We start from the raw sequence: 17,815 nt of genomic DNA, 5'->3' as shown, positions 1-17,815 counted from the left end.
TCAAACATCGCGGGCATGTTTGACCACTTCGAATTCCCTCCCAACTCCGAGCTAGCACATCCTGGTATCGTCACTGTCACGAGGCGCCATAGACCCTGACTGCTACTTGCCAAAATGCGCCACACTGGCGACTGCCTGCCCTCTATTCACCGTACTGTCGGCGGCGGTCGTCCAGGCCAGCGCTGGAACTTCTGTGACTATCGCGTCTTCCGAGTCTTCCCACGCAGGCACGCGTGACCGCGTACTGCGCGTGTGTGACTACGCTACTTTGGACACACTGGCCCAAATACTGGTAAACAGAGCTTAGCGCCGATTGAGTCCTGCTTCCGGTCCCCAAATGTTCGCCGGATGTCGTGATCATGGCGAGATCCTTCGCGGATTCCTCGTGATATCAACATACTGCTGTGTCCTGGAGCTGTTGATGCCAAAGTATAAGAAGAATGGGACCCGTCCGACCTTTCTTCAGAAGCCAGGTCTGCCCCTTCCCTCGGGATGGGGGCGACCGCCATCACCGGTAAGTCGAGGAGGGGCCAGCGGGGTCCTCCCCGTTGCGCAGTGCTTCTTGACCTATCACCAAGTGGTGTAGTCCACAGCCGAGGGCCGACTCCCTCGGCGGTACGGGTAGGGACGCTACGCGTTGTGCTGGACACGACGCGACGTCGCTCCCGTGGAAGGTTGATGGTTTGCTTGGTCGGCCGGCTCGGTTAGGATGCGTGTTGAAACCCGGGACCCTTCTCATCCTTGGTGGCGACAGCACGAGTGTTCCTTTCAGTGCTACCAGTGGTCTATCCCACAGCCGGGGGCCCATACCCTCGGTGGTGCGAGAGGTGTCGATACGACTTGGAAGCGGCGACGTTCGTGACCTTGACCCGACGGCGCGCTCGCGTACAGTGACCCATATTAGCTGGGATGTGGCGGCTCGGGGGGAGCCTTTACGCGTTCGACTCGCGGCCATGTTCATTTCCATGACTTGAATTGCGTTCGAATTACAGCAGTAGTATCAGTAACACCGCGTTGAATAAACCTTTCATTGCTACATCATCCTCTTTCGTGTGTGAGTCGATGCGCTCCGAATGCGCCATTGCATCGTTGCCCATGACCGAAGAAGGCCGCGTATAAGCTCTTGCTTGGTCGTGCTTGGCACTTGTCATATGGATGGCGAATCATCTGGGTTTCGCCTCTTGCCTCTCGCTTTTGCGGTACTTCCTCGCGATTCATAGTATCTCTTCCTTCTACTCGTGATACCTCAGCGCAAGTCCGGATGTCTTCTTCAGTCTCTGCGGCTGCTCCCTATCCTCCACACAAGGGAACTGCCATCATCATGTGTTCTAGCACCAAGGGCGACTCGCGATTATTCGGTGTCTTCGAAAGCGACCTTGTAGGGTCAAAGCTCTACCAGCTCATTCACGAGGAGAAGTCTGCACAACCGCTTCGACAAGATCGCGACGATATAACTCACCCGCCTGTCATTCACTTGCCCGTCGACCCCAGCGAGATGCTCGTGCTCTTAGACGCGTTACACGGGAAGAGCGAAAGGTCCGTCCTGATAGTGTGTGCTCTTCGCAGTATATTCCCTAAAGTGGCGTAGTTCAACAGTGTCTGGGGGCTCGCCCATCTGGTGCTCTCTCGTTCTTGCCCGTCTTTCGTCTCTGTACGGCACGCCCGCTCTGATGGCCAAGGCCTTTCACCATCTCTGCGACGTATTCTGCTGCGACCTGGACTCGATCTACCAGCTCCCCTTCGCACGCGATGACTTCACAATCGCTGTAGCTGCAGTCGAGACAGCACTTGCGTGTGAAGGTGCACAACCCTGGCTTCTTCCTCTCGCTCTCGCCTACTGCGCTCAGTTTTCGCCGGTTCTTATGCTGCATCCCACGTCGTTCAAGACCACAAAGCCTCTCCCCACCGGACGCTCCTACGCTTTGTCCGACGAGCACCGTGATATCTGTATCCAAGCACACGAAGCGTTCCTGGCCGCCCGCAAGTACCGGCTCTCGCAAATCTATGTCGCTCCTGCCTACGAGTGCACAACGCCGTCGGAATGTCGCGTCATCATCGAGCGCGCGCGCAAGGACGCGGAGGCCGACCTCTCTCTCATCGGCGCCACGACGAAGCCCTCCCCCAAGCTCGCTAAGCGGCTGCGTGCTCTGTGCTCCGAGTGCCTCGAGCTCATAGACTGGCAGGACGACATCGCGCTGTACGTCATACTGAAGGAGGCGCCCCAAATACTTGGCGACAGTCGGTCGTGGGAGGAGATTCGCGAGTGCGCGCTGGAGTACCTGGAGACTCTCCCGCCTGTCGAGGCGGAGTCGCGCTCGGACGACGACTCTGACAGCTGCTCATCCGAGTTTGAGGCGGAGTCGCGAGGGCGTGCGTCGGGCTCGCGGAAGAAGGCGAAAGTTCTGACCTCTGACGACGAACGCGGGTTCGTCGACATTCTCGCCAAGGCGCTGAACTGGCTCGAGTAATCGACATCGACGCAGCTATCCTGCTCTCACCTGCCATCCTACGGACTTCGCTTTCATAGTCGCTATCTCCCTCTCGTGTCATCATTCTGCGAGACCCTTGTACCTACCTTGCGTTCCGCCTTAATTCCCTCTGTCGGGTATCCGCTGCCACGTATACCATTCCATTCGCTTGTATTGCCGTTTCAGGCGCATACCTAGTCTCGAGCCATATCCGGGGTATGTCAGAGGGTAGCCTCGGAGTTTAAAATCTGCAAGGCTGCCGACGATGCCGAACCGAAGATTACTGACACGGTCGACGGGTCATCGACTTTTCAGTGACGCACAAATAGCATTTAGTGATCGCGATGGCAGCCTGTAGGCGATTTCAAACTCCGAGGCTACGCTTTGGCCTACCGGCCAAACGGCCCCAGACTCCAGTAATATGGAGGCTGGCTTGCGAGACTACGCATACCTGTCCTCGCCACCAGTAGCATGTAATCTTAATATTTGCGACACCCACTCAAACTTGCCTTCGTGAACAAGATCAGCGCTCTGAAGCTGCGGCCTTCGAGACGTCGAAGTTGGGAGCAGCTACGCGCGCTCGCGCCCCGCGATCTGGTAGAAGGCAAACCAAATTATTCGTGCTTAGATATACAATCAGAAGCCTAGACGAAAGCATGCAATAGCAGGAAACGGGCAGATAAAGCTACAGAGTAGGGATAGTAACGTAGAGCGGCTCGAATTAAGTGATACAACACACGGCGAGGGGAAAGCGGAGAGTAGAGTCCGAGGGAAGGGAAGAGGATGCGAGGTCGCGGTTGGACGCGACATGACTAGCAAAGCGGAGGGTAATGGAAAGGGGGTAGGAAGAGCTACGAGGATCATGAGAGAACCCAGTACACGATGATTACTTAGTGATCTAGATGCGAGGTCAGTAAGGATGATAGTGATGGAATATAAGACGCGAACTCACTAAAGACATTATTGAACTCCGATCCATACATCTGAGAGGGATACTGCTGCGCGGCGGGAGGCTGTGGCGGCGGCAGCATGAACTGGTCCGGGAAATTGTCGTACTGGTTCAGCTGGTAGTCGGACAGCTCTTGGTAGTACTGCGGCGGATAGCGCTGGCCGTGGGGCTGCTGCTCACCACCGCTGGGTACGCGAGGATGCGATGGGGTGCCTACGCCATACAGGCTCTGAGGCAATGACGACGAGATGCTAGTTGACGGGACGCTACCCGAATAGGGCATGGGCTCAGTCGGCGGCCACCTCTGGTCAAAGGAGAGATTAGGCAGACTAGACGGGCCGGGCAAGGGTTGGGAGCCCTCCTGCGCAGCGAAGGCCTCCTCGTCGCTGATGTAGGGCAGTGTGCCGTTGTTCGCGCGGAGGATGATGTCGCGGTAAACCTCGCTCTGGCCGTGCGAACGATACAGGTCGTCAACTGACTGATCGGGCTGACGCTTGTGTCGCTCCGTCAGCGGCGTAAGCTGGTCCGTGTTGGGCGCGCTTATTTTTGCGCCGCTGAGAAGCTCTAAGGCGCGGCCAGCAGCTGGCCAGATGACCTCCATCATCTGCAACGCGCTCAAGCACTTCGAGAGACCCATACGCGCCTGCGGGTCTTCTGGACGCCAGGACACTGTGAAGGGTTCAGAGACCAAGTCGATGAGAAGGTCAGATGAACGTACAAGCAGTGACGTGCATGATGCTGGCCGTGAAGATGTAGTAGCAGAGGAACGTCGGACAGCGGTTGATGGGATAGTAGTCCACATACATCGTCACTAAAGGGGATAGATCGTCAACGCGTGCTACCGATGCAATCAACCGCATCCGACTTACAAAGAGACGTTATCTGATTAGCAGCCGAGGCACACAGGTCGTAGCTCTTCTCCGACCTGGCCAGATCAGCGCCGTCCAGCGTACTAGCCCTATCTTAAAAATCAGCACGGACGTAAGCGAAGCCCGCCAACTGCGCGTACCCTCTGTTCTTCTTGATATGCTTGATCCTGCAACCCTATCGTGAGCTCAATCTTAGACATGGAGGCGCGCGCCACTTACGAAGGTCGGTGCAAGAGAAGGACCGCGCACCAGTACTGCATGTGTAGCGCGAGGACATGCGGCAGGGGCGCCGTCTGGTTCGCAAAGCCCGGATCCCGGCGGAGGTGCTCTGGAAGGGCGATGTACCACCGGTCAAGAAGCCCTTCCAGGTACTGGATCTCGTCATCGGGGGTCGGTCCCGAGCGCACTGAATAGACAGCCTGGATGATCATGCTGAGAATGTTCGCTGGAGGTGGAGTCAGTGGGAACGTCCCCACGAAGGAAGGAAAATGACGGACAAAGCGTCGCGGAGGCATTGAAGCACGAGATGGACCGGCCAGGTACAGCCTGCAAGCGCATCCGCTCGTGACTGCAAAGCGACGAGTAAGGCTTGCAGTCTTCGTATTCCTCGGGCTAGGAAGTATTAGATAGAACATTCGGCGACGTCATGAGGAACAATACTCACATCGTTCGCGCTAGGTAGTGGGGTGTCAAAGTCGCGCTCGAATATTCCAAGGGGCCGTCCTGGCGAAGGCGTGAGCTCTTGGCAAACCTTCAACAGAGCGCGGACTTACCGATGTAGGCCGAGACATACTTGTCCATAATGACGCAGCCATACCAAATGCGCTTCCTCTCCGACAGCTCCTCCTCACTGAATAGCTTGCCCCCTAGCCGCGTCCGCGACCAGCCGTCCGCAGTGCGGTGCATTCCCAAATCCTGCGCCATCCGCACCGCCATCCCGATGTACGTCCACGCCTCCGCCATCGCGCCGATGCCAATCTCGCGGTACCCCATGAGAAGCAGCGCCTGCACAGTCGAGGGCCGTGAGGCGGAGTACGTGTTGCCCAGGATGAGCTTCGCGGTGCGCAAGTACTCGTCGCCGGCGTCCCACATCTCTTGCGTCGAAGGCGCCAGCCCGCGGCTCGAGGCCGACGCGGGGGCGTTGTCGGAGTACCGTGCGGCAATTGAGAACATCGCGAAGAGCAGAAGAAGCGGAACGCGCGGGGGGCCGCGGTTGAAGGGTGAGCGTGATTGGGAATGGTCCGAAGCGGGCGAGCCGGGCGACTCGTGACTCGCGCTCGTCGTCCTGGGGGATGTGAGCACGACGAGGAGGCGGTATACGTGTAAAGAAAACGCACATGCTCTTAAAAGTATCCAGGAACGACTGCTTGTGAACGATGGGGAAGGCGGTCTGAACGTAGGAGAAGTAGAGGTCGAGCAGCTCCTCCTGCACCCGAAGTTCAGGTAAGCGGCACCTGTACTCCTCGTCCGCAGCCTCCAGCGTCATGCGCGTCGTCTTGTTAGAGACTGGTGGCCACACACGAGCCTTAGGGAAGCGCCATATGCCTCCCTCATTCCGGCGGTCGTGGCGCTCCGTGTTACTCAGCAGGTGAAGCCCGCTAGCGCGACCATGATACCTGACCTGCTCGTCCTCGTTTAGACTCAGCTCACCGATGCCGGACGTGACGGCGGCGGGGGTATCGTCGTCCTCGGCGTCGCTCGTGTACGAAGACGATTGCGGCACGGTGGGGTATCGGCTGCTAAGCGAGCTTCGGCGAATGAAGGATGGTTGGTAGGCTGGGCTGGTGGGCGAAGTCGCGTCGGAGGAGACGTACGGCTCGTTCGGCGGTTGCACGCTCAACGACGAAAAGCTGTGATGGCTGCGATGGAGATTGTGGCGCGCATAGGGATCGCCGCCCGCGCCAGGCGTTAGCATCCCGTCGTCGTGCGCTATGCGCCGCCTTTGCCGCCGGCTACTGTCATGGGGGCCTGCGTCCTCGCTGCTGCTCGTGCTCCCGGACCGATGGCCGAAAGGCGCGGAGCTGTTGCGCAGCACATGCGGTGCTCCCTGCCGCGCGGACGAGCCAGAGGCGTCTCGGCGCGTCTTGCGCATCATGAGAGTTACGCGGTCTTGCCATTCGTTCGACGGGCTGCACCGTACACGTATGAGAATGCGAGGGCGTAGTATGCAGGCCAAATGGGGGACGTACTGCATGGAAGACAAGGCCGAAGATAACTCCGAAGCTCCTTCGTCTTCCTGTTGGCGGAATTTGGGGCCTGCCTGCTGCCTGTTCCGGCCCTGTACGCCGTAAGAAGAGTTGTCCACTCTGCAAAGGATCTCGCGCGCGAGGGGGTCCTGTCTGCGCGTCAATTCAGAAGGTGAAGCGTAGCCAGAGTATTATACCTGCGCCATGTCTCTCAAGATGCCGGCGGCGCGCTCGTCTCTGTGCTCCGAGGGCTCGCGATCGACGACGCCGTGCTCGCGGTCCATCCGTACTTCTGCTGAATATAACATGATGCCAATAAGCGCCTCGACTTGGTGCAAGCGCGCTTCAATGGCGTCGATGTAGCCTTTGGGAGGGCCGCGCTTGCGCGAGGGACCAAGGAACGTGCACGCTGATAGCGCGAGTCAAGATCAATCGATGATGGACGCTGCCAGCCCACTCACGGACGCCCAGCATCACGCAGTTCTTGCAGTCGTCCCCCTGCGCTGACCGCTCGCACTTGCACTTCGACTTGCGACACTGATCGCAGGCTGTCCGCGGGGTGTCAGAAGAAGTATAATGGACAGGCGGCGTGCCACGCACCTTTGCTGCTCCGTCTCCGCACCATCTTTTCGTGTGAGCCCGACATGCCCGGCGCCTCCAAGGAGCTGTCGGGACGCAGGGTGACCAGGGGGGTAACGTCGTCGTCCTCCTCGCCCGGACTGTGCGAGCCATGGTGCTGATTGGAGGCGGCGTTGGAGGTATCGCCAATAACGGGGGAGGGGATGACGTTCGTCCAGGGCGTAGACATGAAGGTAGACGAGGGAGAGTCTTCTTGCGACTGCGTGCCGGTGGTGTGGCGGATGAGACTGGGGGGCATGACCTGGATGGCGGGCGATGAATGTGCGGTGGAGCGGGATGAGGATTGTGAAAGGGGGAGGCCGAAAGGATGGGCGGAGGCGGGCTGCTGGGCATCTAACGAGGAGAGATCTTGGTTCGGCGAGCTGAGACGGAGGTGGGTGGCTGGGTCAGCGTCCTCCTCCCTCTTGACAAAGGTCCTGGTCGGGTAATAGTGGTCCGGGAACGACTGCTGGTCTAGTGGCGTGTATGAGGAGGCCATGGTGGTTGGGGAGAAGAGGGAGAAGAGAGCACATCAAGAAGTGCGAGCCGTTAGGAGCGCATTTGCGGATTTAATAATCGAGGCGTGCTATAAGGCGCCTAACATACCTGGCCGAAAATGGATAATTCCGATGCGCGCTTCGCCCCTGATTTGCTGTTTTGATCAGCGCTATCTCATCATCCATGTGGCGCGCGACACGGGTGGCGACCATGCGGGTTGGCGACTTACCAGGAAGTCGTGCTCGTCGCTGGCTGCTGCTGGGGGTCGTCGACGTCGAGGAAAGTTCGTATCGCTCAAATCGCGCACGGCAGCGCAGGCTCAGGAATACCCAGCGCCTGTTCTCATGACCTCAGCAGGCCGGGAGCGGGAGCAAGTTGCGCTCGTTACCGACACATGCCGAGTCTCCCTTGACAAGTCCGAGTTGACTCCGGACCGGCCGCCGATCAGCGGACGCGCATTGTGTGTGTCGACTTGCCCCTTCCGTACCCTTGCCTCCCACGCGCCCATCGCGGCTGTACGGGACTTGACGACGACCATCTCGGACGCAGAGTCAGCCCCAAGGGAGGCGGCCAAGTCCTACTGCGCTCACAGCCTGCTTTCTCACCGACATCTGCGTAGCGTCGATCCCAGTTTAGCAGAAGTACACCCTGGCCGAGCCGATCTCTGGGTTGCGACCATTTGTAGTCTTTCTGTCTGCTGCATGGAAACCGCTTACTCGAGAGCTGTCACCTCTTCATGGCATCACTCCACGCGCCGGCCACGCCCTCTGCATCTGTCTTCGTCTGCATCACGACCTTCACATCTGCTTCCTCCCTCGACGCGTTAGGTAAATCTCCTGGAGATGCGTACGTCGAATATTGCCTCCGCCTCCCTCGAGCCCGGCATTATGGAGCAGACCGCGGTCTAGTCGTGCTCAGGGAGTCCCTCACCCCTCGAAACCACCAAAGGTGCACATCCTGTGCTTTGGACGCCCTCAACTCGCGAGCCTACTCGCCAATCATGCACTTCTGATTCCTTCGCCTCCTTCGCAACTCGCGCGTACTTACGGCCCTTACGCACATTGTTCTTTGCACAGCGGACTGCGCGGCGGTGAACGACCTCCGCCCACCACACGGTCGACGATACCGCCCCCGCCCCGCCTTCGACCTGAAGATGGGCATCCCCGCCCCCGAATCTAGCCAGTAACGTCGTGTGCGCGCCTGGTCTCGACACATCGCTTGCGCCAACCCCTGCTTTCTGCTCCCGCGCTCTGCTTGCCTCCGTCTGGCGCGCTTGATCTGTGGAGCTGCGCGGCTTGGGGACGGCACCTTGCCTCTTCCCCAAGACATCGTATCTCTATCTCGCTCGCCGCGCGCACCGCGATTGTGTGATGGACGACCTGACCTGACTTGAGTTGATTGGTGGCCAACGTCGCCCAGCTGGCTTCGTCATCCCTGTCGGACGCAAAGGCCGAAAGCGCACGCTAATCAGCGCGTCCTGTCCTCCAATCACACTCTGGCGCAGGCCGCCAAATTTCATTCGAGTGAGGGAAAGTGACGCACCAAGGAACGCGGCCATAAACTTTGATAGCCCATCTATGATCTATCTGCCCCCTTCCGGATGCGGAAAACAATGGGCGCTCCAATTCCGAATAGAAAGACGCTGTGGCCGTAATTCCGAACCATTCTCAGCAGCGTAAAATAAAACAGTGGAATTCGAGCGCGCAAGGCACGCACTCGCCAAGACGGAGGATCGATGAGTGAGGATGACGAGAGGCAAGTCCAGGGTCCCTTGAGGCGGTAAGCGCGATGAATGGGTCGGTAAACGTGGTACCCGGTGGTCGGTTGTTGATGGTCGGAACGGGACGTAAGGTCTTCAACAAGCGGGGACGAAGGGTCCCAGTCTAGATCGTCACAGCACGCATGTACATACGTTACTCAGCCGTCGTCGTCGCCCTCTCTCCTCGGTCATCATGCTTCCCAGTGTGCTCATCAGGACCTAGCCGACCGCAAGAGATGTCCCAATAACTCATGTAAGGACGCTTCTCTCGACCAACACACATCCGTTGAACCCAGGCTCGCCCCTTTTCGCTCGAGAATGACATAGTGAACCAGCAGACCCAAACCAGATTGCCTCGCCAGGCGAGCAAGACGAGTTGTGGGCGCGCCCTCAATTGTTACACGTGACACCCGCGTGAGCCGCAAGACTTCGCGTTCCCACGCTCGTGTGCGCATTATGCCCCAAAAGGCAACCCCAACGTTCGATGGACGCACGCCAGAAGGGTTCGACGGATGCGCGTCAGAAGGGTTCGAAGGACACGCGCCAGGGACTCGAAGCCCGCACGTCAGAAGAAGGACGCGCACTAGAAGGGCTTGAGGGACGCGCACCAGAAGGGCTTGAGGGACGCACACAGGGTTTCGACAGGCGGCGGACGCACGTCAGCACAGCTCGATTTAGAAGCTCACAAACCTGCATGAATCAAAGAATTGGACGTGTAGCTGACGACGACTGACCGCACAAGGCAGCGCGACGCTTCGGATGTGCGATCAGAGCGCGGCTTGGCCCTACTTGAGCGTCGACTTCCAAAGGAATGGGACTTTTACTTCAGGTTCACTCCTCTGACATGCGTCCGCCGTACATAGGCTTCTGGGGCATCAGGTTGGAGGGTGGGTGGTTGGTCATCGACGTGCTGGAAGAGACGATGTGAGTCAGCAGGTTGGATCGACGGAGGCCCGTTGGAGGCCCGAGGAGATCAACTATTCAATGGAGGGTCATCAACATCAATACAGGTCAGCTCAAAGAAGCACGAAAACCTGAAGGGTCTATCACAGCATGCCGGCGGTACGTCCCGCTTTCCCGATGCCACGGGCTTCTAGGCTGGTGCTCCCGCCGGCGAGAAGAAGCAGCCTGGGGACGTATAACACACCGGTAATGAGCTCGGATTGGAGATTTTTGTCTGCGACGCCTTGCTCAGTGCAAGCCAAATTCATGTTGCATCTCGAGACAGTGATCGTTCGCTCTCCACTGCAACGGTGCAACAGCCGACGGTGGGACGAACAAACCGACGCGATGACCGGCGGGATCGCGCGCTCAGCGTTCTCGGAGTGGCGGGGTGCGCGAGAGCTTCGAGATCGTCGGAGCGGCCCAAGGGGAGCACTCGCGCGATAGCCGAATCGTGCGGGATTGCCGACTGGTGCGGGAAGGGCCAACAGAAGTTCACAACGTGTATGGCGAATGCATTAACTGGGGAGTGATCAGGGAGGGGGGTACACTCGCAAACTTGTCAATGGATCGCAAACTTGTCAATGGGTTGTATACTTGTCAATGGGCCGTCTGAAAGGAGATCTGTCGCCTTCTCTCGGCTTCAGCTTCGGGCTTCGCGGTGACGAGTGTCGCGTTCCTGAGGGACCGAACTCCCTTAGGAAGGATAGGACTCAGTAGAAGGTGACTGAGACCGTCAGAAGTGCTCAGAAGTGTCGCGCACCGCGCCTCGAGGGCGCTCCGGTCCGAGTTCACCATCCGCACGCGCCCCCAGCTGACTGCGAGTACTCAACGTCGAGGAAGTTCAAGGCGCTATAACGGGCCGGAGGGGAGCGTAATGTCTAGGGTTGAATGTGAAGTGCAGCCTGCACGACGCTTGGAGAATCCAGTCTATGAATCCACGACAATGCAGATGGGTGTCAGATGAGATGCGCGTGTACGGACGGAAGAACGACGAAAGCAAAGGCAGTGACTGAGTGGGTGTAAAACGGCGAGTGGGTGTGGAGAGACGAGAAGGAGGCCAGGGTTAGCAATAGAAAGACCAGGGGAGCGATAGAAAACGAAGGAAAGAAAGCTGGGAGAGGAAGCCGAAGACGTGAGAAGCGGAACAAAAAGACTCAATTGCGGAACGGTAATAGGAATGGAAATAAGAGGTGAATAGGGCAAGAAGCAGGGCCCATATGCATGCGTGGGTGTGGGTGTGGAGGCTGACAAAGGGTGGGAGGGGAGGCGACGAGGCGTGTGAGGGAAAGGGTGTGGGAGATGACAAAGAGTGTCAAGCGTAAGGTAAGGAGAAGGACCGAAGGTATGTATGTACAGAACATCAAAGCGTAAAGTCTAGAGACAGCACACCCAATCCTCAGTGGGCTGACTTCAAACCAGGTTTGATTGGCTGCACATACGCGCCGCTGCTTGTCCTCTCCAACCCAGCATTCGCTGGGATCGCTGGCGGCTTCCTCCTCTTCTTTGGCGGCGCCGGCGCCGCGCGTCGATGCGGTCTCTCCACGGTGGACGCTGAAGCGTCGCTGTCCGCCACCGAGCTCGCCGACGATATCGACATCGGCGAGAGCGTCGCGCGTTCGATCCCTTTCAGACCAGATGGTATGGAGATCGAGCTATGCGGCGCAGCTTGCTGATATCGATGTGCATGCGAGCGGTCGGATCGCGCTGGCACGCTCTGCGACGACGCGCTCGATAAGAAGAACGCCGACGACGGTGTCGGTAGGGGAGGCGGAGGAGCGATAGTGATCCCCGCCATCGTCGACGATAGGTTCTCCACGCTCTTGCTCGTCAGCCGCGGCGGCGTCGGGCGCGTCAGCTCTGTCGTCGGCGACACCGCGGCATGCGGCCCGAAGTCCGACGCCGCCTTCTTGCGTTGCGTGCGTAGGCCCGATGCCCACTCCCCGCCGAGGCAGCGCTCGGCCAGTCGCCGTGTCGTCGGCCCGACCTCCTTCGTCGCGCCACGCCCATCCGAGTTGACGATCGATTCGAGGAGATAGGCGAGCTGCGCGCGCTTGTAGGGTACCTCCCTCAGCTCTGTCTTCGTGAGGAGCGGATGGAGCACGCGCAAGTAAGTGTGCCTTAGCTAGAAGGTTGATGAATCAGTTATTACACGCAGAAGGCCGCAAGGCATCTTACAGATTCTAGGACACTGCCGTGCGTTGCGTCTGTCTCGTCCACGTCCATAAGGTCACCCAGTTCTCGTAGGAAGACATCTACGAGAACGAACAGATCGTTGGTATAGAAGAAGTCCTCTGTTCCCTTGGTGGTGAAGAGTAGATATAGGATCTTGAGAAGTAGTAATTGTGTTGTCAGATCCTCAGGTGTTCGCTCTGGGGTGGACGTGACCTCAAGGCAGTCAGGTACGGGAAGTAGACTCACTGGATCGGTTCAACATGAAGATCACGTTCTCGCCGAACGTCTTGCTCGTTCCTAACCGTCGCATTAGGACGCTTAGGACTCGGTTCTGGTTCTTCCCCTCTGGATCATTCGACAGTCGGTGATTCGACTTTCGGTGGTGCTCCTGATCAGGCGCAGGAGATCCAGCTGGGCTTGGACTGTGGGACGCCTGCAACGACGCCACCATGAACTGCTCATTCAAGGCAACCTACCAGGAGTCAACATATGCGGCACAATGACAGAAATGCGGCGCACGATAAGCTTGATGATCGAATAGTTGAAGGCGTCATTTCGCATGTCTCGTGTTTGCTCAACGAGATCGAACAAGAAGTCGATAAAGGCGCTCGGGAAGATGCCTATATGAACGATCAGAGATAAAAACGGTCGAAGGAGGCAATGACGCACGTAGATCTGAAAGGCTAAGTCGCTGTACTCGACACACCTCGTATAGCAACTTGACGCTAAGGCTGCGCAGCTTTGCCTCAATAGGTACAGGAACCCCACCGACTGCGCTACTGCCAGACGCCGAGCTCTGATCGAAGTCGGCATCCTCGTCGATATCGAACGCGTCCTCTTCTATGTCGACTTGGATATGGTCCATGAGCAGCGGGATGACCGGTTGCCACTTCTTCTGGTTGCGAAAGAACTCGGCGCGCGTGCCGGTAGCGTGGCGGGTGCGGCGACCGTAGTGAAGGAGGAGGAAGTAGAATATGAGCTGCATGTGGGGGTCGGTAGTGGACTGGATGTCGCTCATGAGGATATCGCACATGCGCTCGGAGTGGAAGGTGAAGAGTTCTGAATCTAGGATGAGATCGCAGGCGTGTTCGATCTGCATGGGTGTTTGAAGGTATTGTTCTGCAAGCACATGAGACATAGGAGAAGTATAGAGGAAGTGGACACGCACCGTGGTATGCCGCGCACAGCGCCAATGACCGCTTGAGCGCTAGATCAAGCTGGGACAGTGTTGGTATCATGTCTTTAGGGAAGTGCAGAACGTCTTGCAGTTCTGTGGAGAGATGTTTGAGTATATGCTTGCGAGGATGGGCAGCAGAACACACGAGAAATTATGCGTGCATAGGGAGGAAGGGAAGTACGCTGAACAGCCAGCGCGTGTTGCCATACATCTCAAGACGACGGTCACTCACCCGACCAGAATTGTTGCGCATTCTCGACCACATAGACGATCCCGAGGTCGTCCTCCATCGCGATCGTTGGGACAGACATGTTTGCGCGCTAGGGCTCTGGTCCGGCGTAGCGAACCTGGCGTGCTGTACGTCTCCAGAAGCGTCTTGCACTGCTCTTTCTTTCTCAGGTTTGCGGTGTGCACGTAGCTCTGCTCATCGAGAGACACAGGCCACGACGTCGAGGACAACCTGGGCGTGGAGTACAAGGCGGAGGAGGCTTGAAGTAATTGGCGAAACTCGAGACTGCCGTCATGATCAAAAGCACAAGGCACCCCTGACATGCAATGCAGCCCACGTGCTTCGTCCGCCTCCAACGACATCATTCAATTTCCGTTCCAGAGTCACCTGCAGGCTCCTGCCAAGGTGCACAAGAGCGCTCATGTCCGTCGAGGCGGCAGCAAGCAGCAGTACGAGGCAATAAATATGCAGGTAAAAGTACACGAGGGGGCCTTGAGTCTCGCATTATCCTCACCGCTAGATCATGGGTTCGACATGGACGCATCCCGGCTCAACGATGGGCTGCTCCTGCCCATCGACGCCTCCCTGGGCCCGTGAGGCCCTTCCACCCGGCTCATAGAGCCCTCCCGAGGTAGCGCTTGATGTGGCGGCAGGTCTCGCGGCTCCCGCGCCTGGTGCGGCGGCACATCCCGCACGCTCGCGTCTCGGTGCTGCAGCGGCGGATCGCGCATGATCGTATCCCGCGACGCCGAGCTGGTCTTGCGCAACGAATTACGGTGCGACGACGGGCTCGCCGCATGCGAAGTGCTAGCGACGTGGCCAGGCTTCTCGGGTCGCGGGCCACGGGGCGGTGTGTCGCGAGTAAGATCCACGCTCATCGCTGTCGACGGTGAGGCTGAGCGGGCAGTCGGAGACATGGGATGGGGCACGGCTTGTGAAGGCATGCCTCTTCGCACGAATGCGTCTGCAGAGCCCCACGTTGTCTCTATCCGCGCCTTCACCTCGTCAGGCAGCTTCTCGAAGTATTGCGCGTTGCATTGTAGGACATTCGACTGGAAGGGATGAGGATCGGTGTGTGTTTGCATTGACAAAAGCACAATACTGACCATGAAGTGCTCATGGTATCGCGGGTGGTCCATGTCCCATCGCTGCTCATCCGTGACCGAGCGACTGTATATCAACATGCACGGCCCTGCACCGATGTGCATACCCGTGGGGTCGGTGAGGACGGTTGCTTCATCAACCTAGCGGTGGCATAGTCAGTCGTTATGGCGTTCTTCAGCGGCAACCTCATGCTCATGCTCACCTCCGTCACCGAGCCCTCGACCATCTTCCACCATTGCTCCCGCCCGTCCTGCACATAGCTATACACACTCTTGCGCCCCGGGATTCCCGTGTACATGATGACCGCGCGCAAGTCGTACTGAGGGTGGATAAGAAGTCATCAGCACATCGCTTACCCCGCTGAACAGTCTGCCTGACCTTAACATTCTGCAGGGCAGGCGTATCATGCAGCTGCGCGAGCTTGGCCTCGACGTCAACGATGTGCTTGTCGATGGCTACAAAAGCAGTCAGCCTCAGAACGTCGACACCGCGGCCATCGCCGGTCATTCACGCCGACCTACCCGCTACCTCCTGCTCGATCTTCGCCACGATCCCCTTCAATCGCTCCGCGATCCCATCTGGCGGGATCGGTCGGTCCGGCGCGTCCTTCGCGCTCGCGACGTGCTCGAAGTAGTACGCGTTGGCGCGCAAGTTGCCCAAAACGTCGCTTTCCTGATGAGCGAATAATTGTCAGTCATTCATACGTCGGCAAGCAAACGCTTTTTCCGTGGTTACAACCAGCAACGTTGGATTCGCCGTCCTCTCAACTCTCACCTCAAACCGCGTCAACAACCCCCTCCTCCCCTGGCACTGCCGGATATCTGCCAGCATGCCCAGTCGTGCATCGCGCAGCTGGAGCGCCGTCTCGACGTTCTGCATCAGGAACTGGTCGAGGAAGAAGGAAGTTGGAAAGCGGAAGCCGTCGTGCGTGGCGTGCGCGGAGGCTTGATAATAGCCGCCCACGTACGAGCTCCCGTGCGACAACTGGAACGCCAGCACCTGCGACGGCTCCAGAATCGCGTTGAACTCCAGCTCCTGCTGCGGCCCCTGGGGCTCGCTATACAGACCCATCACGTCCGTTAGTCGGGAGAGCAGATCGTTTCCAGAGCTGAGAAAGCTTCCAGTGTTGACGTTCACTACGGCGTCGCGTGTCGTGTATGGTGGGTTGGGCAGCTGGGGCACGCCATTAACGAGGCGAGCCTTCATGTGGTCGAAGTAGAAGATGTGGGGGCTACGGAGTATGTGATGAGTTGGCCGAGAGGTAAGCAGCACAGGGGAAGCGAGGCGGCTGGGGAAGGTTGGTGACTTGAGCATATAGTGATGACTTACAGGCCAGGTTCCGCATCGGCCATTTGCACAAGGTAGGCCTCCTCCACCATCTGCGCGATCTGGGTGTAAAGTTCTGCGCGAGGGTTAGGTTTCAACGTATTGGCAGATAGCGCCCTTGAGTTGAACTGTTGAGGACACGACTCACTTCTACATAGGTCCCCCGGTTGTGATTCGACCGAGTCGAAAAACAATGGGTTGAGGGACAGCATCGCCTTGTCGTCTCCGAGCACGTTAATGCAAGAGTAGTCCAAGTAGGAGAATAACTCGATAAGGTTCCAGAGCGCGTTCTCTGTGTTAAGGACCTGTGATTAGTTTCGAAGAAAAGGTGAAGTAGGAACGCAAGACGTTGTAGAATGAACAGGCGCAGGAATCGGGACGGAGAGACGAACCACTGTCATCTGCAGAATGTCGGTCGACGTGTGCAGGAGGTCGTAGATTAGCTACAACTTGCCGAACCTGTGGTGTGAAGAAGAGCGCATGGATGACCTGGGGAGGGTGGGTGAGGAAGAGTATGACGGAAGGGTAGAAGGCGCACAGCCGACGCGTATGCTAATGCGGGAAGGTCAACGCGCACGGAGACAGGCCTGAAGAAGGTGAATATAGTTCGAAGGATTGCTGGCGCGCCGACTCACGCCTCCGGCTGTCTGACAAGGTCTTCCAGATTCAACTCCTCCGTCACTTGATCGACGGCCATCGCGTCCTGGTAGCTCGACGCGATTGCTTGTTGCACATTCGCGTCAGCATTGCTCTGCGTTGATGCCGGTGTGTTCTGCGCCGCTGTGAGTACGCCACCAATGTAATGGAACGCAGCACACGCACCGCGCCCGCCGGAACCATCGACCAGTTCGCGTCCGGCTGCCTGTTAGATGGGCCAAATTGCGGCTGATTTACGGGTTCTACGTCGTTCCCCAGCGACATTTGCAGCGCGCGGTTGATCTGCTCCTCTTCTGACTCGCTCGAGATGAGGGAGTTGGCGAACGGGCCCATGTCCTCAGGCAGGGGTGCCAATGCGCGCGAAGGCTGCGTACTTGAGGACGCGGTCTCCACATGCTGGACCTCCGCGCCGCCGGACGGGGCCTCGCTGAAAAGAATGTCGATGGCTTTGGTGATGTCGCCGCCTGTCTGACGCAGGACCTCGAGCCCGCGCTTCTGATCGAGCTCGCCGCCCATCAACTCATTGAGCTGGCTGAACTGCTCTAGTTCCTTCGTTGTTGGTGCTTGCACCGTCATTGTCGCGGGTAGGTAATTTGGTCGTGATGAGGGTCAGGATGAAGAGACGAGACTCGATACAGTGCTTTCCTCTTGTAGAACAATAGAATATGGCCGGCGTGATGGGCTATTATGCTCTTGCCACTGACCCTCACTCCGTCGCCGTCAGATGCCGTATTGCCGCGTTCATCCTGATGACAGCACGTAGACAACGTTCACAATATTCTAGCTGAACCTCTGTTCGGCTCCTGCTGCCGAGAGTGCCAACCCCCTCCGAGTCTACAAATGGTTGCCCTTATACAA

The 17,815-nt window shown here is 58.1% G+C and overlaps 6 protein-coding genes across 6 annotated transcripts; 1 reads left to right on the top strand and 5 right to left on the bottom strand.

Moving 5' to 3' along the window:
• Window positions 1-492: 492 nt before the first annotated feature.
• SCHCODRAFT_02689502 (uncharacterized protein) lies at window positions 493-2,673 on the top strand (the record flags this gene model as incomplete). Its single annotated transcript, XM_003030957.2, has 3 exons — window positions 493-514; window positions 1,251-1,536; window positions 1,589-2,673. The coding sequence occupies 3 exons, from the start codon at window positions 493-495 to the stop codon at window positions 2,466-2,468; spliced, it is 1,188 nt and encodes a 395-aa protein (XP_003031003.1). The 3' UTR covers window positions 2,469-2,673.
• A 388-nt stretch (window positions 2,674-3,061) lies between these two features.
• Window positions 3,062-7,641, bottom strand: SCHCODRAFT_02628620 (uncharacterized protein). The gene is made up of 14 exons (XM_050345482.1): window positions 7,073-7,641; window positions 6,934-7,020; window positions 6,670-6,881; window positions 6,476-6,621; window positions 5,624-6,415; window positions 5,060-5,571; window positions 4,951-5,009; window positions 4,784-4,898; window positions 4,506-4,731; window positions 4,427-4,453; window positions 4,287-4,375; window positions 4,136-4,228; window positions 3,421-4,086; window positions 3,062-3,366 (listed from the first exon to the last, which is right to left on the bottom strand). Exons 1-14 carry the CDS (start codon window positions 7,587-7,589, stop codon window positions 3,359-3,361), a joined length of 3,549 nt encoding a protein of 1,182 aa, XP_050199583.1. The 5' UTR covers window positions 7,590-7,641; the 3' UTR covers window positions 3,062-3,358.
• Window positions 7,642-11,472: 3,831 nt separating this feature from the next.
• SCHCODRAFT_02314501 (uncharacterized protein) lies at window positions 11,473-14,181 on the bottom strand. Its single transcript, XM_050342348.1, has 7 exons — window positions 13,874-14,181; window positions 13,633-13,734; window positions 13,134-13,583; window positions 12,984-13,084; window positions 12,711-12,936; window positions 12,468-12,661; window positions 11,473-12,414 (listed from the first exon to the last, which is right to left on the bottom strand). The coding sequence occupies exons 1-7, from the start codon at window positions 13,950-13,952 to the stop codon at window positions 11,689-11,691; spliced, it is 1,878 nt and encodes a 625-aa protein (XP_050199582.1). The 5' UTR covers window positions 13,953-14,181; the 3' UTR covers window positions 11,473-11,688.
• A 124-nt stretch (window positions 14,182-14,305) lies between these two features.
• On the bottom strand, window positions 14,306-15,207 carry SCHCODRAFT_02628610 (uncharacterized protein). The gene is made up of 3 exons (XM_003031372.2): window positions 15,177-15,207; window positions 14,977-15,114; window positions 14,306-14,922 (listed from the first exon to the last, which is right to left on the bottom strand). The coding sequence occupies exons 1-3, from the start codon at window positions 15,198-15,200 to the stop codon at window positions 14,392-14,394; spliced, it is 693 nt and encodes a 230-aa protein (XP_003031418.1). The 5' UTR covers window positions 15,201-15,207; the 3' UTR covers window positions 14,306-14,391.
• A 361-nt stretch (window positions 15,208-15,568) lies between these two features.
• SCHCODRAFT_02628609 (uncharacterized protein) lies at window positions 15,569-16,696 on the bottom strand. Its single transcript, XM_050345481.1, has 3 exons — window positions 16,449-16,696; window positions 16,304-16,376; window positions 15,569-16,205 (listed from the first exon to the last, which is right to left on the bottom strand). Exons 1-3 carry the CDS (start codon window positions 16,510-16,512, stop codon window positions 15,665-15,667), a joined length of 678 nt encoding a protein of 225 aa, XP_050199581.1. The 5' UTR covers window positions 16,513-16,696; the 3' UTR covers window positions 15,569-15,664.
• On the bottom strand, window positions 16,512-17,629 carry SCHCODRAFT_02628607 (uncharacterized protein). The gene is made up of 4 exons (XM_050345480.1): window positions 17,123-17,629; window positions 16,936-17,072; window positions 16,839-16,887; window positions 16,512-16,789 (listed from the first exon to the last, which is right to left on the bottom strand). The coding sequence occupies exons 1-4, from the start codon at window positions 17,531-17,533 to the stop codon at window positions 16,598-16,600; spliced, it is 789 nt and encodes a 262-aa protein (XP_050199580.1). The 5' UTR covers window positions 17,534-17,629; the 3' UTR covers window positions 16,512-16,597.
• Between the last annotated feature and the right edge of the window lie 186 nt (window positions 17,630-17,815).

Source organism: Schizophyllum commune, assembly GCF_000143185.2.
Source record: "Schizophyllum commune H4-8 unplaced genomic scaffold SCHCOscaffold_7, whole genome shotgun sequence".
In the NCBI taxonomy this organism is placed as follows: Eukaryota; Fungi; Basidiomycota; class Agaricomycetes; order Agaricales; family Schizophyllaceae; genus Schizophyllum; species Schizophyllum commune.
The sequence above is the reverse complement of the archived record's forward strand: the minus strand, read 5'-3'. Positions and strand labels throughout refer to the sequence as shown.